This window comes from Cervus elaphus, chromosome 15 (genome assembly GCF_910594005.1).
Source record: "Cervus elaphus chromosome 15, mCerEla1.1, whole genome shotgun sequence".
NCBI classification, from domain to species: domain Eukaryota; kingdom Metazoa; phylum Chordata; class Mammalia; order Artiodactyla; family Cervidae; genus Cervus; species Cervus elaphus.
In genome coordinates this window covers 57605828-57629602 of record NC_057829.1, presented here as the reverse complement: position 1 = coordinate 57629602, position 23775 = coordinate 57605828, and the positions used below count along the sequence as shown (strand labels likewise).

Below are 23775 nucleotides of genomic sequence, written 5' to 3'. Positions count from 1 at the left end.
GTAACAAACAATGCAAAACCCAGCATGCTTCAAGATCCCCAAACCAAGAAGAATTAGTCTAGGAGACATGCAGCTCCATCTCCCAAGCAGAATAATATCAATATGAAAGAGAAGCAGGAGGGGAGAGACAGAAAAAGAAGAAATCAATGGCATGTAGTTTAATTACAATGTAGTAGGCTTGAAAAAACTTAATGGAAATGTCATTTTGACCTAATGGAACAACTAGCACGTTTTAGTTTTAATGTAACTTCATCAAATCAGTTCCATGTCCTACTTATGTTGCCACTCTAATGTACTAACTGCAAAAGCAGATTAATAAACTACCAAAAACAGTTACTACTACATTCATTTCATAAACAAACACACTGTGTAAAATTTTAACATGGTTTCAGATGCTACATATGACTATGCAGCAATAGTACTGGAGCCAAAATAATGGTACTAGTACAAAAATACAGGCTATTTCATAAACTTGGTGGACGTGGGTAATGAAAACATACAAGCATGCATGCGCATGCACACACACACACACACACACACACTCACATGTGTTTCTGTTTAAGTAACACATGCAATTTCCTTTGATTATGCATATTAAATACAGGCTTATTGTTCTCAAAGATAGAAGTTTAAAATGTTTATAAAATATTGAAATGAAAAATTCCTTTTTACAGCTCAAAATTGATATCAAAGGTTCAAATCCTTTAAACACTTAAAGTTATAGTCTATAAGATCAATTTTTTTTAATGTGTACTCTTTGACTATAAAATGTGAGCAAATATTCTTAAATTGTATCTATTACTTATTTTGAGACAGAAAATTTTAATATTCCAGAAACTTGCACATCCCCCAAACATTTCTGATGCCTGTAGCCTTTGGTACACTTTTGTATAACCAAAACACTCCTTTCCGAACACTATTTTGCTATTATTGTTGATGCTTTTAATACTGTATCACCTTCTAGAACAAAAATAATCTAAGTACTTTTACAACTATCTTTAAAAACTGGCCATTTTCATTATAGATGTTCTGGTTTTTAACAATACAACAAACAAAACCAAAATAATTAAATGAAGTGACTGAGAAAATATAGCACATTTAGTATCAAGCGCCTAGAAATTTCTGCTCCTCTCATCTGAAAAGTTAACTGCAACTATTGCTAACATTCTCTTTTTCTTTAACATGAATTTCAATAAGTAAGTAAAAACACCTGCCAAGCTTTTAAAGGTAACTACTTCTTTACCCTGCTCTCACATTTTGCTGAAAAACAACTTGCACAGAGAGAAAACCCCTGGACAAACTTCTTGTATTTCAAAGGAACTTGTAAAAGAGAATCTGCTGACATATTAGATCCTTTTCGCATTACCCAAAAGCTTTTCTTCTAAGAACAATTGTGGTAAAGAGACATTTGGCTCCTAGGAAATTCCCAGAGGGTCAACCATATGCATCCTTCCATGGCACCTTCACACTGCTGCTTTCTAGATTCATGTCTCAAAAGCAGCTTTCATCATTTACTTGTGTGTCAGTCAATATGATTTATGGACTGCATTCAACAAAGTCAAAGCATATAGAATGAGAAATATGACTACAATCTGCTAATTTGTTTTGTATTGAGCCACTAAAGAGCCAAAGACCTGATGTCAGACTGAGTCCAGCAACACAATTATCCAGTCGGTGACAGATTCATCCATCCTCCCTGCCAGGCTGTGCCAATCAAAGACAGCATGAGGCGACATTTGGTGAAATCAGTAAGAAAACTCATTCTCTAAGCAACCTATGTGAGACCTTGATTGACACTTTTTGAATTTAGTTTGTGGAACACAGACAGTCTTTACCCAATAATCCCTCACTGCAAGCTGTGAAATAAGGCTTTTAACGCCAATCACAGGAACAATAAACCACAAACCACCAACCCTCAGTTTAAAAGGAATCAAGAAAACACATCTGTTTGTATGTCAAGCCAAATTTCCAGAATAATTTACTATTATAGATTAGGTAAAGATACTCTGTTTCCTTTGAAACATCATAAAATGACATGGTAACAAAAATACAACACATTTTATTAGATTATAACTCAAAACAGTTTTGGTTTCAAAGTAACACTTTGATAGATCTACTCTAATATAATAGTAGGAGAAATGTAGAATACTTAGAAACTAATTTGACACATTTAAATTTTCATTTGAAGTTTTCATTTCTTCTCACCATTCTCTTATTTCAAAGATCTAATAAAATAGGAAGGCTTGATTTCAATAATTATTTGAAAGCATTTTTCAATGTTGCTTTCATTCTCTCAAATACACTTTACATAAAAATGTGCTCTTGAAATCACAATCATTCTTTCTGTGTTGGTCTATTTTCCTTAAAGATCCCAGGAGAATCCATTTTCTTTTATTTATACCCACACAAAAGATCAACTTTGCACAATAAGCTACTTTTTATTTAAGTCAAGAAAAATATAGACTCAGAAATATTATGCACTATATTTATTATTCTTTAAGTTGATAGGTTTTGTTTTGAAAAGTTATGTAACTCTTGTCAGGAAAAACTTTAAAACTTGAATAAAATCATGGTCAATTTGAATATTAAATCTAACACTGATAAACACATTTATTAATTCTGATTCTATGTGACTTTTAAAGTTATTTAAATAAAAACAGCAAAATACTACTATAGTATTCAAACTTACTGCCTCTCAATTTGCAATGTGAATTTCAGTTATGAGATACAAAACAGCCTTTTCAGAGGGAAGACAAAAGAAGAAAGGAAATATTTTGATGAATTGGTCAGTCTCCTAAAGAACCACAATTTTTAGCCTTTTAAAACACATAGTCCAAAACAGTGAGGTCTTTCATCAAATATGGAGTATCCAACACTAAAACCAGAAATGAATTCTTATAGAAAAATGATGCCAAGTTGAAAAATAGACATCTTAATCTAAGAAATCTATTATAATTCTTTCTATTTTACATAAGATTCACTAACTTAAATTTCATTATATGAAACTACTTAAATGTACTTCTATGCAAACATAAAAATGTTATTCAATCTGGAAAAAACATATTTAAAACATGAAAATTTCCCCAAGATGACTTCACAAATACACAAAGATTCCATCATCTAGTAAGGTTTTAATCTATTTTCTGGCTGAACACATGGTATAATACTGAAATGTCTCTGATTCCCAATAATATAGAATGTATGTTTAAAGGTTTAAAGGTTTAAATATTAAGATGAATTTCTTTAGCAAGTTTTAAAAATAACTTTAATACAATCTTGAAAACAGTTTTGAGATTATGCCCCCAAAATTCATAGGTCTACCAAAATATACTTACTCTAATGTCCCTAACATTCTCCAAAATACCTCCTTTACATTTCTATATTCCTCTCATACTCTTCCTGTTTGCATTTAAGGAGCTCTAGTCCCCAAAGAACTGGTAATCACATCAGTTAACCACAATTCCCATAGTCAATTATGAATTCCCTTTCTCTTCTCTTAGGCTTTTCTTCTTTTAACAATTCTCAACCATAACTATATGAGACATAACATAAAGTATTGCTCTTGGGACACACAAACATGCACATTCACAAACACACGCACAGATTAAAAAGAACAGAAATATCTTAAAGTTGGGAAAAAAAATTCTCCAAACTGGGGAAACTTCAGGACACTTATAATATATGGCACATGTCTATTTCATGCCTTATCCTAACTTCCTTATCCCAACCATGTGTGTGTGTGTGTGTGTGTGTGTGTGTGTGTGTGTGTTGTCCAACGCTTTGCGACCCTATGGACTGTAGCCTGCTTGGCTCCTCTGTCCAAGGGATTTTCCAGGCAAGAATACTGGAGTGGGTTGCCACGCCCTCTCCCAGGGGATCTTCCTGACCCAGGGATGGAAGGCGCATCTCTTCAGTCGTCTACACTCGCAGGTGGGGTCTTTACCACTGAGCCACTAGGGGAGCCCCATCCCAACCACAGATCTCATCAAACTTTGGTGGCCTTTTCCTCCTTTAAGAAGAACAATCTTTTGAACATGGTCTTAGATGACATATAGCACTCAGATTTTTAGCTTCCTGCAAATATCACTGCTGCTGTCACGGCAGTCCCATATCTTCAAACTTCTCTTAACTTTAATAAGCAGAAAGAGAATGCAAGGACAAGTAGGGCAGTGACGTCTAGAAGAGGTCAAGGTTTCGAAGCTACTGATTATACCAGAAATCTAGATTAAACATACTTTTGTCCAAGGTAGCATGAAGAGGAAGCTAGTCTGTGCTGTGTAGGAACAGACAGAGATATTTCCTACCTCCTAAATTCACTCGATAACAGCAAACTGGGCAATTAGGTACATGTTTAAATAGGGAAGCAATAAAATATCAAGGCCCTAATACCTTTTCCCTTGGCAAATGTAAGAAATGCAAGAGAAGCTTAAGACAAGCTGTAAACTTCCACATGTGACTGAATACTACGGTCAAGCCACAGGAATTAAGCGTGAAAAACTGAAATATCCAAGAACTGTTATTAAAACAACAACTCTGTCATAGCAGAGTCAGAGCCTCATTTTTTTTTACATAAGCACCCACCTCAGAGTATTAGGACTATATAATCATTAAAAACTAGTATTTTACAACCCCAGTACAACTTAAAATTTGCAAAGAAGTTGTCAGAATCACTAACAAGTTAGAACAGTATAGACTGTTTCCACATGATCATTAGTAAAATGGAAAAATGTCACCCAAGCTGACTCTCTCTTATTAATATATACAGGTAGGAGGCTAAGTAAGCAAGTGTTAGTCACTCATCATGTCCGACTGTTTGCGACCCTAGGGACTGCAGCCCACCAGGCTCCTCTGTTCATGGAATTCTCCAGGCAAAATACTGGAGTGAGGAGCCATTCCCTTCTCCAGGGATCTTCTCCAACCAGAGATCAAACTCAGGTCCCCTGCATTGCAGGCAGATTCTTTACTATCTGAGCCACTGGGGAAGCCCAATGATATTATAAACATAGCCATACATATGTAAACATAACACAGAGTAGGCCTTTGTCATCCAAGGCATTTATATCTAGATTTCAACCTTTTAATGATGACTCTGAGAGTTCAGTACAAGTAGGGCTTCATTTGCTGAGACTGACATTTGAGTTAGGTACTCTGTGAAATGGGTTGTGGGCAGGGAGGAACTACTCAGAGACTGAATACAGTCAAAGTCCCAACCTCCCCAAGTCAATCTGGCTTAGCTGTCTTCTGTTAGTTGACATGCATAAAGTAACTCTCGTTAAGATCTACAGTTTTCAACTGTATCTTACAGTGTTTTCTGAAAGAACTTACATGGCACAGCCATATTCTCAAATTTTGGAATTCTCAAAGGTTTAGGGTATACTCATCTAGAATATTAAGGATTTTTTGAACAGGTAATTTCATTGGGCTAAATCCTAGATTGTGGGAATGCGGTTGGGGTAGATACTATTAGTCACTTTCAGTTGAGGGAGTACCTGGAAGAGGAGTTTAAACTATTCAGGGAAATGTACCCTGTGAGGGAAGGATACATATTAAAACAGAACAAAATTCATTATGGGAGGAGGGGGCAAACAAGGTAAGTCATCTACTAAGCACTTTTTTTCTAAAAACAATTTTGCAAATGACATTCAACAATATTCTGAGAGTGAAAAATAAGTCCTTATAGACATCTACAGTAGGTCTTTGTCAACTGCCTCCTTGTTTCCAAACAAAGGCTTTAAATCTCAATGCTATTACCAGCTACCAGACCAATTTTCATCAGAGGCAGAAAGTTTAAAACAGCTTCCTTACAATGCCTAGTCTCCTGAATGAAAGAAAAGGAAGTGATTAAGTTGTTGCATATATATGTAATATTCATCTAAACTTGCGCTTTTGTTGGGACTTCACTCTGCAAAGTATAATCTCTTTTATCCTCATCCTTATCCATTCCTGTCTGTTCTATACAGGGGAAAAAAAAAATACAGGTTCTTGAGCATCACCAGATCGTGGCTTGCACAGGAAACTTCTGACTCCAACATCTTTCCCTACCATCTCCTTTCTTTCACTTCAGGGGATCTGACGTCTTTTTCACTTTCTTTATCTGCTCATAATAAACATAATTCCAACTCAAACAATCTCTTATCCACATATTTTAGACTCTTTTCTCCCCCCATCCTTGGCCTACTTAACGCTGGTGGGGGGTGGTATGTGGAGAGAACTATCTTCTATTTTTTTCTTTCTATTGTGTAATACAGGTTACAAGGAAAGATACTATTTGCATTCCTAGAACTTACCCCTATTTGCAAAAACTCAAGTACCCTTACGAACACAAATTCTGTTGCCATCTGGTAGTGAAACTGCTAGATGGTATGTTTTCATCTGTTTTTGATACTGAATCTTCCTGTTAAAAATGATCCTTTGCTCATAAAGCTTGCATCAATTATATAGTCTGTTTCATCTATAGCCACTAGAGAGTGAAGTAAAAGGTTATTTGTAAGTGTGCATATACATGTATGTACTAATACTCTGTGTGTGTATATAGAGTCCACTTTATTTCCATTTATATCTCCTTAACCTGTTACTTACAGGTTGGTCTTGTACTTCTCCCCTAATCCACTGATTTCCTATCAAAATTCTCGTGCTAAAAGCCCTTTGTTATTAATACCACTATTTCTTCCAACTATGCCCTCATTAAAAGCAATTCAAAATACTGTTTTCTACAACCTTTGACAGCAGGGAACTATTTAAGTATGCTGTGCGATACATACACACATAAGGCTTACAAACTTATGAAATCAAATTTCTCACCAAGATTAGTCAGTATTTAGCTAATAGAGACATCAACTTAATACCCAAAAGGATTAGAGTTATAAAATTCAAGTATGTTCACTTTCAACTAAAAAGCAAGATTTTTTTGCAATTAACTTCCAACAGTGGAAATCACTTAACAGTTTTATTACATTATGAAAAAGCTTAAGAAAAAATAGAAATTCTATTACTAACACTGGACCTTGATTGCTTTCAACTTTTTCATTTATGTTTTCTCTCAAAGTTCTCTAACTTTCTCCATTGCACTGACATACTGTCAGTGGTTTGCTCTTGTTGATTTTTGTGTACTTGTAAGTAACTTATTATAAACTATGGAAATAAGTATCAAAAGGTATCATAGAAATACCTCGCTTATCACCACAGAAAGAACTATTTCAAATAAGTAACTTTTTTAAAACACTGGACATTCAAGTGCCAAATCTTTCTAAATTATTCACTCACATTTATCTAAAACTGATCCCCAAATCTATCCGTCCTTAAATACAGGACAAGAAATAATCTGAGGTTCTTTTTTTTTTTGGATAGCAAGGTTAGTATCATTTCTGTATTCTGAATATGCATATGGTCTATCTGCAGGAAATCTGTAAGCACGCTTAACAGGTACTTAACAACTACTACATTTATTGAAATGAACTGAACATTTATTAAATGAGCAAAAAGGTCAAGTGAAAGCTTGAGGGTCTGTCTCTTGTCAAAGTGTTAGTCCTTAGTGTTGGGAATTTGCAAGTTATTTTCATGCTATAGGTTCATTTTAATCACTATTCAACATTTATAGCTATATCTAGAGAGTGGTGATCTGAGTTATTATATTATCCTTTTAAGGAGGTGTATAAGGAACGAGTAACCATGCAAATATTTCTACTCATCTGATGGTACTAATACCATCTTTACTATATCACATTCACACAGATATTTTCTAAATTCCTGTCTGCAAATAAGACTGTAAACTTTCTCTTCAAAACTAGAAAGTATTCTATATTTGACAAACAAATTTCTTGATTCAAAACTTCGATTTTTACAGTATACTTTTTTTTCTTGGTCACACCACACAGCTTGCAGGATTCTCAGTTCCCCGACCAGAGACTGAACCTAGGGACTGGCAGTGAAAGCCTGGAATCCTAACCCCTAGGCCACCAGGGAACTCCCTGCAGTATACTTTTCATACTTTTTCAACATACAAGAAAATTATCTTTATAATAGTCTAGTTATTCACTATTCCTCTCATATTAACTTTAAAAGTACTTACAAAGCACTTCCTCTACGTAAGACAGTGTTTAGGTACTATAGAAGACACCATGATGAGTAGATATAGTTCCTGACATAATGACATTAAATTCTGCGAGTAGAAAGAAGGAAAGTCTACAATCATAGTTCAAGACAAAATATAAATAAGTACCATAAAAGTGGGACAAAGTATCAACATAAGGTTAAGTAGACTCAGTAAAGGCTTCATGAAAGAGGTAGCATTAAAGATGGCTCTTGGAAGAGATTCAAAATTTTTACAGTTATAAATGAAGACAAGGTAGAAAACTCAAGCTAGATGCAGGGCAGAGTGAATTTTGCACTTTAAATGCCCAGGTTAAATCATGGTCAGAAATGTATCAGAAAGAGACTAAGGTCATTTATTTGTTAGCCTATGGAATTTTCACTTAATTCAGTAGATAAGTGAGAGATCTTGAAATATTTGAATAAAGAAAATGAAATTAAAATGTGCTTTGAAAAGGATTATCTGGCTTTGATATGTAGGATGAACAGAAGTAATGAGAGACTACTGGCAGAGACGAATTAGGAGACAATTAACGATAATCAAAATTTGAACTTTGACAATAGAAATAAGAACAGAAAGGACAAAATGTAGGTTAGGAACATTTAAATTTCAAATGCTAGATGATATTTTTTCAAAAATAAGAATATTTTTCAATATCTATACTCAGACAACATTTGAGTTCTTATTTCGGCTCTCAAGAGCTTATAACTGGAGGTGCAAAGGATGAACAAATACAATAAAGAGCAAAATGTGACAAAGCCACTAAAAAAGAGTAGGTGCTGAGGAAGGCAATGAACACTATTGGGCTTGGGGTGAAAAAGAAACATTTGACTTGGGTCATGAGCTATACTGTGTTATGCACTGAGATTTCTACAAGTAGAGTCTGGGATAAGTGTTGTAGAGAAAAAGCATTCAGGAAAAGAACAAATAATCTTACAAACAAATATAACAACTAATATGTTTTGAGTGTTCATTTTATGCCAGGCACTTTTCTGAACATCTCATGCATACTACCTCATTTAACCCTCACAAAAATCTCTAGAGTATATATTCTTATTGAACTACTGAACTCATTTGTAGATAAGGAAAATATCTCAAGCATGGCCTGTCATGCCTGAGATGACCACAGAGAGATATCCCCAAAGCACTGCGCTCACCACAGATGCATATTAACTTTCACAATCAAGTCCCAGAGAATCTTGATTGCTTCACCAAAACAACTAGTTATTATCTTCAAACTTTGGCTTCCACAAAAACTACAAATGTACCAAGAACACTGCCAAAACAATTAAAATTTTCCATAAGCACCTAAGCAGAGAAAAATAAGCCTGCAGGAAGTTCATTGTTTTCTAATTCGCATGCTAGCTTGAGCTTGTATCTACTTACCGACATGGCTGCATGATCACTGCTGTTAGTCTGAGAAGGAAGTCAAACAGGCAATCATAAAAAAGGAAAATGTATTCCGATATCAACAGAAGTGGTGGTTAAAGCAGTAAAAAATTACACCATACACAAGCCAGCTGACTCTCTGTTGTTATAATTTGAAACTCAAAATCTATTTATTAGTGACACCTGAATATCTGATCTAGCCTGAACTGAAGGCGGCCCTGCATAGGGGAAGTTATCCTTTTTACCAAACACACAAGGAGTAAAGGAGAAACCACAAGCAGAAATGGAGGAAGACATTGAACTAGCCAGGTAGATTATTTTAATTACCCACAGTAAGCAGTGGGTTGGCAGCTGTGTTATCCAGACAATTCATTCTTCTGGAAGACTGGACTACACTCTAGGTAACCTCTAGGTCCTTTCTAGATTTAACTTCCAAAAAAATTTTGTTTGGATTAGCAAAATCTCATCACAACAGTTATTTTATTCAACTATTTTTTTCCCAAAATCTTTCAAATTGCGTAAAAGGTATATAATTGTATGTGAGATATAAAAGTCATAAAGCCAAGATGAAATTTAGCTAAAATTCTGTAATGTAGTCAATAAAAGTCAGTCAACAACATTTAACATATGAACATGAACACCATGTAAGTCACAGGACTTGTGATGCTTCTATCATTGCTCACATTATACAATTTTTATGTTACAGTCAATAAGTCATCAGATCAATATTATTCATTATCATTATATATTTAAGGATTAATATTGAAATAAGAAAAAAGTAATTTGTCAGCATATATGTATACAATAAATATATGGTCATATTTTCACTTGATAATTACTAAAATGTATTCAAAGCTGCTTATGTAACAATTTAAAAAATATAATTTTTGTATTTTTAATATAATTCTTTCTGGTATCACATAAAAGAAAGGGTGATTAAAGCCTGTGATTGTACTCCTGACTATTAAAAGTCTCCTCTACAGTTTCCAGTGAAGTCAAAGGACATGTACATCTATATATTTAATTCAGGGGAAAAGTATGAACCAAAGGACAAAGAACATAAAAGAGCAAAACTAAAAAAGAAAATAAGGTGCAGGAATGAATAAATCTAAGTATAAGTTAGGACTTTACACCTGTGTGACACTTAATAATAAATTTTATATATGGGGACCTTCGAGGTGATCGCATCCAATCCTTTTACTTCAAAGAGAAGGAAAGAAATTGTTCAAAATCAAGATGGTAGACTAAGTTAATGCATTTGCTTCCCACTGATCCCGAGATACAAGTGATACAAGAAGCCCAGAATTACAAAACAGGAATAAAATGTTTAACAACACAGAAAATGAAGGCATGTAGGGGAATTCATTAAGGGATACCTTCTAGAAGACAGAAAACAAAATTTTTTTTAAAATGTTTATTTATTTATTTATTTTGGCCATGCCACAAGACATGTGGGATCTTAGTTCCCCAACCAGGGATCAAACCTGTGCCCCCTGCACTAGAAGTGCAGAGTCTTAACACCTTAACCACCAGAAAACAGATTAAATAGAGAAGAGAAAGCAACTGCCCATTACATGCTACTAGGGGAACTACAGTGGAGTTGGGAGCCAGCTGTGTATTAGAGGTCCAGTTGTGCATATGAGAGAGGAGAGATACCAGAAATGCGATGGGAAACAGGGTAAGTAACTAAAGATTTCTAGAACAAGCGTGCCAGTGATCCCCTAACTACAGAGCACAAGCATTTTTCCATAGTGAGAGAAACTTTAGAGGGAGAGGTGAGACTCCAGGTGTAGGTAGGAAAAAAAAAAGAGAGAGCAGGAAGGAGGAAGGGGGGTGTTGTGACAATGGAAAGAGCAGTGATGGCTACAGAATTTGTGGAGCTCAGTGCAAAATGAAAATGTGGGGTCCCTTGTCCAAAAATCTTTAAGAATTTCAAGACGCCAGCAAAGCACCAAAGCACGTGCAGAACCCTTCTAAACTCAGGACCCCGTGCCATAGCACATGTTACATATCCATGAAGTCAGCCCTAAAGAAAGGAAACCACAATCTCATGGATAGCTCTATACCTGCTCACTCTAAGGTTAAGAATCCTAGGCAAAGTGTCTCCCAAATTTAAAAAAAATTTCCAGTCAGATTCCTAACTAAGGGGGAAAAAAAAAATCTATCAAAAAACAGGGTATTTATACAGTAGCAGAGTAAATGCAAATCAGCATTTCGGGCATTCTTTGTTAAAAGAGAATGAGAAAAACAAAGAAAGAAAAAACCTATTCAAGGGTAACATAGATAATTCAAGAAACAGAAAATATCTTTTAAAAAAACCCTCCAGGGACTTCCCTGGTGGTCCAGTGGCTAAGGCACTGTGTTCCCAATTCAGGGGGTCCAGGTTCAATCCCTAGTCAGGGAACTAGATCCCACATGCTGCAACTAAAGAGGCCGCGCAGCCAATTAAATTAATTAATTAAAAAAAAAAAAAAAACCTCTAACACCTCAGGGAGATTTGAAAGATAATATATACATTTTTTAAAAAGAGAGAACAGTATTCTATGAGAAAAGAACACTTTTAAAACAAAGTGATTCCTTAAAAATTAAAATATAACTAGTAAAATATTCTCTAGATGGACTGAAAATAAAATTGAGAAATCCTCCCAAAACAGAGAACAAAAAAAGAGATAGGAAATGAAGGAAAAGATAAAAGATAAAGAAGATCAGTCTAGGAACTCTAACATCTAGTTAATGAGAGTCCAAGAAAGAGAGAACAGAAAAGTGGAGGGAAAAAAATGATCTAAAAAATAATAAAAGAGAAGTTTCCTGTGCTGAACTTCCCCTTTGACAGGAAGGGGCCATTGAATAAAGAGCTAAGTAAATGAAATAAAAGCTTACATCTCCACACATTATCATGACATTTAGAATATTAAAGAATAAAAAATAGATCCTAAAACCTGGATGCCAAAAGACAATGGAGGAATGCAACAAAAATTGTCAGAGAAAAACTATTCAACCTAGAATTACTAAACTATCAATCAAACACAAGGACAGGGAAGGTATTTCATGATATGCAAGGACTTCAATAGGAGAAAGCTACTGTGGCAGTTTAGCAAAACCAACCAGTGAAGTACTAAAAACACTTGAAATCCATGAAACAGTTTCCAACTCTGGAGCATCAGAGAAAGAAAGTCCCAGGTAAACAGCTATACAGCAATTCTAGAGAGCAACTGGTACAAAGCAGAGACAGAGGCCTCTGCAGCAGTCAGAAAACATCAGATGAAGAACTGACAGAGTGAAGGGTAGGGAGGCTACTGTCTTTATCTTACATAGAAGTGAATTAAGATACTGACTAAAGAAAAGGAACAAAAAATAGGAGTATAACTTTTATATAAAGAAACGATAAACATAAATAAAACATCAAACTGAAGAAAAAGGATGAAGTGAGAAGTCGCTATTGAATACATGCGCCTTATCTTTCATAGTAGGGACTCACAAGACATTCTCTTTTTAAGATAACCACCAGAAGAAATGAAAACACATGGTGAAATGGTAGTCTGGGGTTAGGGGAGATGGGAAGGCTATTTTCCATCCCAAAGTCTTCTGGGATACCTGACTTATTACCATGTATACATATTAACTGAAGCAAATTTTAAAAATAACCTTTATTTTTAAAATATTTTTTAAAAAACAACCTTCATTTTTAGTTCTATGAAATAAAATATATTAATTAGCAAATTAATTCAGAGTCTGAATGATTTGTCATCTTACATAATGTTGGTTAATTGGAATAATCAGGCCTAGACCGTGAAACTCAGGATTTTCAATATAGTACCGCATCTCCAGAAAAAAATTCTTAAGTGTATGGTTTTAAAAGTTAGACACTATCCATTTCTATCTAAATCATGCACCTTCGTTCACTGGATATACATCCTTATTTCTCACTTACAGAAAGCATAATGTTTTTTAAACTATTTGTGGAAATTAAAAGTGCAAATTAAAAAGTTAGTGGCAAAAAAAAAAAAAAGTTAGTGGCACCAGGCTCATCATTTACACATATCCCTTAGTGGTTGTAAATCAATAAAACATTTTTATTTTAACAAACACATCACTAGCATATATAAAAGAAAGAAATGGTAACTATCGTTTCCAGTAGATCACTGATGGGTCTTTAGGTGGTACTGTATTCACAGTAAAAGATTACTGAGTTCCACTTGGCAGTCATGAATTACTAAATAACTGCAAACTGCTCAACAATATCTTGTATTTATAGGCTTATAAGTGGTGAATGAATGCTGAATGCTTTAAAAAATTTAACAATGAATGGTTTTAAAATTCAAAATTGAATGGTTTTCAAATTTTCTAGCTAATATAAATTCTTATTTAAAAAACACAAAGCTTGCTTATAAGTTAGGCTTAAAAATAAGTGTTACAAATGCATTAGAAAAAGATGACTTGCAGAACACATGTCAAAATGTTAACAGTAATTTTCCTTTTAAAAGATAACAGAAGATAACTTTTTTTTAATTTTCCTCTATACTGAGCAATAGTTTTTAACTGTCAGGAAAAATTTATCAGAAACAAGAAAGTTCACTTACACATTTGAAACAGTAAACATTGCTGATTTCAAGAGCACTGATTTGAGGATAAAATAATATTTATATCATACAATAATCACACTTCACTGACATTAGGCAGCATCTGACCATCAGCCACTGTAAGGACTGCAGTCAAGCTGTAACAATGATTCAAATAAATATACTTTACAGTAAGTATCTTTAATAATTAATGAAGAAGTTTTAAAAATGGTTATATAATGCAAAAGCAGAGAACTCAAAACTAAATAATACAAGCCAAAAATATAGGCATAAATACAAGAAAAAAAAAGTGTAACGATACTGAAAACTCATACTATAAAAGGCCTTAAAACAACAGAGGAAGAAAGGAGAAGGAAAGATAAAATATTTATTAATAGGGGCTACTTTATGTCAAGCACCCTGCCAGCCAACTATTCTACACATGATTTTATTTCATCCTCTGACAGTGCTATGGGTGACTGTGTTGAAGCTGAAACTCCAATACTTTGGCCACCTGATGCGAAGAGCTGACTCATTTGAAAAGACCCTGATGCTGGGAAAGATTGAGGGCAGGAGGAGAAGGGGACGACAGAGGATGAGATGGTTGGATTGTATCACTAACTCAAAGGACATGAGTTTGGGTGGGCTCCTGGAGTTGGTAATGGACAGGGAAGCCTGGTATGCTGCGGTTCATGGGGTCGCAAGGAGTCGGACACAACTGAGCGACTGAACTGAACGGAACTGAACTGAAGTCCTATGGGAAAAATGGATTATGTCTATTTTGCAGAAGTAAAGGAGTTCAGAGAAGTTAAGCAACTTGCCAGGATTCCACAGCCAGGAAGTTAAAAATCTCAGGTTTAAACATAAGTCGTTCTAATTCTAAAGACCATCCTGTGCTCTCTTCCCTTCATCACTCTGGTCCCTAAGAATAGTAACATGTAAGTGGGCTTAACTCTGAGTCATTAAATGGTAAGTTTCCTGAAGACAGATAATATATTTGACAGGGCAGTTTAACATTCTGGGTGTGGGGAAATACCTGTCATTATTATAAATACTGCTTTTTAAGTTACTGTTAATTCCTGTGGCCAGCAGAGAGCCTGGCTTCTCTGCTACGGCACAGGGAAATGCTTCCTAACATGGAAGCAAGGCAAATCTTTACTTTTTGTCCTCTGCATAGGCTTGCTGGCTGACTCTTAAGAGAAACAGGTGAGGAAAGTAATATACCAGTTCTCTCACCCATTCAACCATAGAGACTGGAGGCATTTAAAGTAGACATTATTGGTGACCTTCCAAATTCTGCAGCTTCCTACCACAACCACAGTGTAGTAGAAAAGAGAAAAACAATAAAGTTCTTTCTCTGGGCTCTGCCAAAACCATTATCATCCATTAAGTTCTATTGTTCTCATACCCTGTGAGGAGAGAACAAAATCCTATCAGGTGGATTATAACTTTTCTAGAACCAATGAAACCTTTACTAGGCAATGTGGTCAGCAACTACAAGTCATGACTCTCTTTGATGGGGAAAATAATCTTTTGCAGCAATCATAGGGACTGACAAGAAGTAAATATGCAGTGAAGTTAAGAATGGAGCTTTTAAACTGACAGTATTAGGTATATTTTAGGGATGGGGCAAGACAGTCATCTTTAACCTATAGGATCTACTTGTCTGTCCAATTACTTGCAATACTGGACAATACTTGCACTATTTGAAAGAGTGACCCTTGGTTTCACAGCTCCCATTGACTCTAACTCATGGCACTATTAATTAACCCCGTCAAAATCAAGAATCATGGAGCCAGAGCCAGCTCCCCCAGATAATTTTTCATGGATAACTAATTCTACCTAAGCTGGTTGACTTGGGACTGACTGACTGTGATGAACAAATACCTTCTGAAGATTCTTTTAGTTTGAAAGAGTCCAAAACTGGGCCCTCTCTCTATCTGGATCCAAAGGTAACCTGAAGATTAGGAATTATTTTTAGCTTAAACCATTTAAATTAAAATGGTAGCTTATACATCGCCATATATTGCTTAGAAAAATAATGCATTTAATAACACTGTTCTTTGCTTGAAAGAACACAAACTGAATATCTTATATAATTTCAGCATTTCAGAGAATTAATATACTCAGCCATAATAATCAATCTTGCTAGAATTTACCATAGTCAACAACTTAATATTTTTGCTTCAGAATTATGCTTTCAGTTCATCCCTTGAATAAGAATATACTGTTATTAGTACCATTTTTTCTTTTCCTAACTATAAAACATAATTTTCTTATTTTCTCATGTCCTATATATTGCTGTTGTTGAATTTGTTGGTCTACATTTTATAAAAGTGAACTTTCCTTGCAGAAAAACCCATGTTAGATGACATAAAAATCCAAAATGGCACACACTCATCTAAAACTATACAAAATATTGTAATAGATCAGGTGAGTGACAGAAGTCTGTCATTCTAAATGTCAGCAGAATATGTCCTATGAAAAAGCAGGATTTCCCTCTAGATGTCAGCCACGTGAGGTAAGGCATTTACCCCAAACCTTTCTAATATATAATCTCTCTTAATCTTACCTGAGCTAGGCACAAAATCCTTACCCATCATCTCATGTCAACCTGTGAAGCACACATTGCAACACAGAAACATGATATATATCTGTGTATATGTGTATCTGTGTATATGTGCACACATGAGCCATGTATTTACTTGTGAAAACTGGATTTGGCTGGAAGGACAGAGATATATACTGACAAGGTGAATTCAAATTAATTCAATAATTATTTAATGCACACTTTTTTGAAATTGCTGTAACGCTGTTTAGTTGCTCAGTCGTGTCTGACTCTTTGTGACCTCATATACTGTATAGCCCACCAGGCTCCTCTGTCCACGGGATTCGCCAGGCAAGAATACTGGAGTGGGATGCCATTCCCTTCCCCAGGGGATCTTCCTGACTCAGGGATTGAACCCAGGTCTTCCACATTGCAGGCAGATCCTTTACCAACTGAGCTACTAGGGAGGTGGTACTAAAATTATATATATAATACACAGGTTCCCTTTTTCAACTCAAGAACAATAGTGAGGAATATAGTATCAACCCTGGAAAAGCTTCTAAAAGCTCTTTGGCACAGATCCACTACAAAAATCTCTTTAAGAAGTTCTTCTATTTTTAAGCAATTCCTTCAAATATTCTAACTGGCCCTTTGATAGAGAAAGAGATGGGGAGAATAACATCTTTTTTTTCTTTTCATTTTAAACAAGGAGATGGTTAGAGGCAGTTGGGTAGGCTTCAGATTCAACTTTTTTGTGTCCACCTATATCTTATTATGACATTAAAAAGGTCAAAATTTCCCCCTACTTCTTTTGTACAAAACTACTCCATTCACATTTTAACACTAGCTCTGTTAGTTTAGAGTACACCTAGTGAGAAAATGTGCATCCCAGCATCATCTGTTTGGTCTTGCCTTTCTTTCTCTTCCTTTGGTAGTGCCACTAGTCTTGTGGGATCTTAGTTCCTCAACCAGTGATTGAACTGGGGCCCCCGGCAGCGAAAGCCTGGACTCTTAACCACTGGATTACCAGGGAATTCCCTTTGCATCCCTCACAGGAAGAATCCAGTGTTTCAGCCTACTCACACTCAAATGTCCCTGTCATATCTTCCTAAGAAACATTTCATCAACAGATTATTCCAGATGTAAATGTTCATGACTACATAATAGGATGGAGCAATGCTCCTATTTTACTTTTAGTCTCTGGTCTACAAATATCCAATAATTTCTTGGCCTTTTCTAAAAGAAAAGTCACTGATCATATTGAAGTAGTTTCATGAAAACTGCTATCAGAGTTTATTTCTAGTTAAGAATATGTTGTCAGTTTTGGGGGTTTGTTTTGGCTTTGGTGAGAAGTGAGATGTAAGTTATCTGGCTTAAAAAGTAAAACAAATTAAAGTTTCAAACAATTGACTAAAGAGGTATCATGATTCCTGATTTCAAACTATACTACAAAGCCATGCTAATAAAAACATGGCATTGGTATAAAAATAGACACACAGAACAGTGGAACAAAACAGAGAGTCCAGGAATAAACCCACACATACATGGACAACTAATTTACAGCAAAGAAGCCAAGAACATACAATGGGGAAAGGAGAAGCTCTTCAATAAACAGGGTTGGGAAAACTGGGCAGCCACACACAAAAATATGAAACCAGACCACTATCATATACTATACATAAAAATTAACTCAAATCAATTAAAAACTTGAAACTGGACTTCCCTAGTGGTACAGTGGATGGGTGTCTGTCTGCCAATACAGGGGACACAGGTTTGATCTCTAGTGGGAAGATTCCAAATGCCACAGAGCAACTACAGACCGTACACCACGACTACTGAGCCCACACTCTAGATCCCATGAGCCACAACTACTGAGCCCATGTGTCGCAACTACTAAAGCCTGAGTGCCTAGAGCCTATGCTCCACAACAAGAGAAGCCACCTCAATGAGAAGCCTGCGTACCACAAGGAAGAGTAGCCCCCACTCAGGGCAGCTAGAGAAAGCCAATGAGCAACAACAAAGACTCAGCACAACCAAAAATATATAAATAAAAAAACTTTAAAAAGACTTGAAATTATAAAGTTCCTATAAGAAAACATAGGAGGTAACCTCCCTGACATTGGCCTTAGCCATGTTTTTTTAGATCTGACTCCAAAGGTGAGAGAAACGAAAGCAAAAATAAACAAATGGGACTCCATGAAACTAAAAAACATTTTCTGCATGGTGAAGGAAACCATCAACAAATGAAAAAGCAACCCACCAAATAGGAAGAGATTTTTGCAAATCATATACAATAGCAGTTAATATCCAAGCTGTATAATGAACTCACATAATTCAACAATAAAAAACCAAACAACTCAAAAACTGGGCAGAAGATCTGAAGAGCCATTTTTCTAAAGCCATTTTGCTGGCCATACAAATGGCCAGCAGGCACATGAAAAGATGTTCAACATCACTAACCATGAGGAAAATGCAAATCAAAACTTCAATGAGGTATCACCTCGCATCTGTTAGAATGGCTATTATTAAAAAAAAAAACCAGAAATAATAAGTATTGGAGAGAATGTGGAGAAAAGGGAACCCTCATATGCTGTTGGTGAGAATGTAAACTGGTGTAACCACTATGGAAAACAATATGGAGATTCCTCAAAAAATTAAGAGTAGTACTGCCATATGATCTAGCTGTTTCAGCTGTGTATATTTATTTGAAAAAAAGGAAAATTACTAATTTGAAAGTATATACACCACTATGATCACTGAAGCATAATTTACAATAGCCAAGATATGAGAACAACCTAAGTGTCCATGAATGGATAATGAAAATGTGCCATATATACATATGTATAGACAAGAGACTGCTATATAGCTATAAAAAAGGGAAGGAAATCTTGCCATTTGCGACAACATGGATGGACCAGGAGGGTATTATGCTAAGTGAAATAAGTCAGACTGAGAAAGACAAATAACATAGGATTTCACTTTCATGTAGAATCAAACAAAACAAAAACAAACTCATAGATACACAGAACAGACTAGTGGTTACCAGAGGGTTAGGAGCTGGGGGAGGGTGAAGTAGATGGTAACTAGATTTATGATAGTGGTCACTGTAGTGTTCACAAATACCAATTTATAATGTTATACACCTGAAATTTATATGATGTTATGTACCAATTTTAACTCAATAAAAACAATAGCTAAATTAACATTTTTCACAAATTGGTTTACAGAAAAGGAAATATTCAAGCTAGGAAGTGGTTTAAACAAGTAAGCCTCCAACTAAAACTGAATTCTAAATATATTTGAGTAAGCAAAATTATAACAATTTTTTGACATTTTTTATACTTACAGGCAAATGAGTAAACACTTGAAAGATGCTTCTCAAAAAATTAATAAGATCCATTAAATAACCACTAGCTCTTCCATCTGGCTCAGACATTGTCCAGTCATAATCAGCAAGCTGAACAAATTCATCAATTTTTTGATTAAGCTTGGTATATATTTCTCCCTCTGCTGCATGTCGGGCATCCTGACCGGATACAACAAAACAAAAAGTAAAAAACAAGTTACAGAATCAGGTAAAAAAAACAAGTTTTCTTAAAATTCCAAATTTTATTTTTTATATTTCTTTGGTTTAACATTTTAAACATTTATTCAAAATCCAACAAAACTGTAGGATTTCCGGTTAAAAATACTCTATTTGACATCACTTCTTTCCCCAACCTCACCTTTACCTTTTTTGTCTTTGTTTGGTAGGATAACTTATTAGTTATCAATTCTGAACTGTTCTCACAGCTCTAAGACCCTTGGGAGAAACAGAAACGGAAAACAAAAGTTGTCAAGAATGCAAACGACTTCTATCCACTGACTCACGGAGGGAAATTAAGTTGGACCATCACGTAAGAAATGAAATCATTATTGGTGTTTTGAGTAGAAGAGCTCCCCCCCACCATTGCTCCCAAAACAGTTAACTTCTCAAAAGAAGATAAAAGAAATAGAGTGACAAAAAAGAGCAGAGTAAGAATACTCAAACATTTTCTGATCCATTAAAGCAACAAGAAAACTAGCAAAAATTGTCAAAGATCCATTTTTCCAGACGTCTGGAAATTAATTCAAAACCTACAGCAATTCAAGCAGCATCTACTTATGAAAAACTGCTGAACCTTGATATGGAAACAAGCTCTGTGATGTTCTAATGTGCCCCATTTCCACTTTTCCTCCCTAGCTCCAGGTTCACAGTATCCTTGAAAATCAATATCCCACAACTGTGGTACAAATCTGTGTTGGCCTCTCAGCCAACACAGTGGGGGCAGAATGAGTTGGCACTCCTTTGAAGCCATATTCCCAGAGAATTATCATTATTTGACCTAGCTGGTAATTCCCTGGAAGATCTCACTTGCAGAGATGTCTCTACATGACCTAAAAACAGGATTGTCAGGAGCAAAAAGTCTTTTTCCTGGGGGCATTTGTTAAAAACAATTAGAGGCAATTGTGTAACATCACAGACACTTTAGGTGGCAGATAACAACTAGGGTACACAATAAGCGAACCAAAAAGCTTAAAAGGAAAAACTGGGGAATGAAATGTCCATAGATGGCTTTGAAAAGCTCTGACATACTCCTGAGAATCTAGAAGACTATGTACATGTGTAGGGCTGTGAACATACTCCGGAAAGACCAGAGAAAGCTCTAAGCTCTCATTTACAGCTGACCCTGAAGTTCTGTGCAAAAAGGATGTGAAGGTTAACGCAGAGGTATCAAATGCCTGATGGCTGAAGGCGTGCCCCAATAAATACAGAGAGTCCCTCAAAAAGACTGGGAGACTGATTGGTTCCAGATTTTTATGGAAATCTGTGTCCAATCATTAGCTGGTCACTAAGCTAACTAAGCAGAGACTTCAGTGGCCACAGATGACAAAAAATACAGACTTTACAGAATTAATTCAGAAAAGTCATGAAACAACCAACCACCTACCAGGAAGAAACAACAAACCTTGGGGAGAAAGGAGAATCTGATTATCAGAATTGTCACATTACAATACAACTTTATTTTAAATTTTTACTGGCATATAATTGATTTACAATGTTGTGTTAGTTTCAGATGTACAGCAAAGTGAATCAGTTATACACACATAGCCCCTCTTTTTTAAGATTCTTTTCCGTGTCAGGTCAACATGGCGGGCCGGCCAGCTGTTTCAGCATCAAGCAGGTGGCTGGAGGGTATTCGAAAATGGTATTACAACGCTGCCGGGTTCAATAAACTGGGCTTAATGCGAGATGACACAATACATGAGAATGACGATGTAAAAGAAGCCATAAGAAGGCTTCCTGAGAACCTGTATAACGACAGAGTGTTTCGCATTAAGAGAGCACTGGACCTCAGCATGAGGCAGCAGATCCTGCCTAAAGAGCAGTGGACAAAATATGAGGAGGATAAATTCTACCTTGAACCATATCTGAAAGAGGTTATTCGGGAAAGAAAAGAGAGAGAAGAATGGGCAAAGAAATAATTTAGTAGTCTAAATCTGTGGGTACAGCTGTTCTCAAGTATTTTTATGAAGTTGGTTAAACCTGAAGTGTACAATGTAGAACTATTTGGGCTGTAAATGTATTACTTTAAATAAATATCATAATTACTGTTGGAAAAAAAAAAAAAAAGATTCTTTTCCCATATAGGCCATTACAGAGTACTGAGTAGAGCTCCCTGCGCCACAGAGTAGGTTCCAGTTAGTTATCTATTGTAGTGTGCATCTGTCAACCTCAATCAATATGTCAGTCTCAATCTCCCAGTTTCTCTCTCCCCCACTTAGCCCCTGGTAACCGTAAGTTTGTTTTCCACACCTGTGATTCTACTTCTGTTTTGTAAATAAGTTCATTTGTACCCACTTTTAAGGTTTCACATATAAACGATATCATATGGTATTTATCTGTGTCTGACTTACATCACTCAGTCTGACAATCGCTAGATCCATCCATGTTACATTATTTTAAATGTCCAGTTTTCAATAAAATTTGCAATTGCACAGAGAAACAAGAAAGTATGAGACATTGGACTTATAAGACAAAGGTTTTAAATCAGCTCTTTAAAATAATCAAAGAACTAAAGGAACATATGAGAACAATACCTGACAAAATTAACTATAAAGAGATAAAAACTACTTGAAAATAAAGAACCTAAGAGAAATTCTGTAGTTGAAAAATACAATAAATGAAACAAACAAAAAAAATCACTACAGGAGTTCAACAGCAAATCTGAGCAGGCAGAAGACAAAGAAGATTTGATCAACAATATAAACCAACTAGGCCTAACAGACATCTACTGAACATTCAACATTAGCAGACCATGCATTAGTCTCAAATGAACATGAGACACTATCCAGAACAGAACAAATGTTAGGTCATAAAACAAATCTTTAAAGCAAAGTTCCCCAACCAGGCCATCTAGCAGGAGGTGAACAGCTGTGAACCTAAAAATCATCCACCTCCCACTTCACCCCATCCCCACCTATGGAAAAGCTGTCTTCCATGAAAACAATCCCCGGTGCCAAAAAGCTGGGACTGGGGCTTTAAAAGACTGATCTCATACAAGGTATGTTCTCTGACTACAATGGAATGGATATTTCTGGCAAAACTAATACTTATTGGAAATTCCCTGGTGGTCCAATGGTTGGGACTCCATGCTTTCACTGCTGAGGACGCAGGTTCAACTTCTGGTCAGGGAACTAATATCCCACCAGCCAAGCATCATGGCCAAAAAGCAAAACACACACACACACACACACAAAAACCTAATACTTATTTAAATTCATATCTTGACTAAGAGAAGACCTAAGTATCACTCACTATTATCAATCACATACATTTGAACACAACTTAACCTAATGTATCATTTATATCATGTCCTATGAATTAAAGCAGTATAAAGACACTGAGACATCTTTCACCCTCAAGGATCTCACAATTCAGGAAGAGAATCAATATTACAAAACATTATTAGTGCTACCGAGGTTCAATCCCTGGGTTGGGAAGATCCCCTGAAGAAGGGAATGGCTACCCACCCCAGTATTCTTGCCTGGAGAACTCCATGCACAGAGGAGCTTGGCAGGCTATACAGTCCACGGGTTTGTGAAGAGTTGGACACAACTGAGCAAAAAACATTTTCACTTTTATCAGAGGAATAAAACAAAGCAGGCTG

At 35.7% G+C, this 23775-nt stretch overlaps 2 protein-coding genes across 11 annotated transcripts in view; one reads left to right on the top strand and one right to left on the bottom strand.

The window, feature by feature from the left end:
* The window catches only part of EXOC6 (exocyst complex component 6), a 194767-nt gene that overhangs the window by 58687 nt on the left and 112305 nt on the right, over positions 1–23775 (bottom strand). For 8 of the 10 annotated variants that reach the window (XR_006345342.1, XM_043925655.1, XM_043925656.1 and 5 more), the window contains exons 18-19: positions 19932–20111; positions 9476–9505 (exon numbers count right to left, since the gene is read on the bottom strand). Coding sequence is in view for 9 of the 10 variants with exons in the window: in XM_043925655.1 (XP_043781590.1) it covers positions 9476–9505; positions 19932–20111 (210 nt within the window). In the remaining variant the exon portion in view is untranslated. The remainder of the gene's footprint in view (positions 1–9475; positions 9506–19931; positions 20112–23775) is intronic. The other 2 variants (XM_043925657.1, XM_043925658.1) reach the window with 1 other exon arrangement.
* On the top strand, positions 21733–22221 carry LOC122708884 (cytochrome b-c1 complex subunit 7). The gene has a single exon (XM_043925665.1). It carries the CDS (start codon positions 21755–21757, stop codon positions 22088–22090), a length of 336 nt encoding a protein of 111 aa, XP_043781600.1. The 5' UTR covers positions 21733–21754; the 3' UTR covers positions 22091–22221.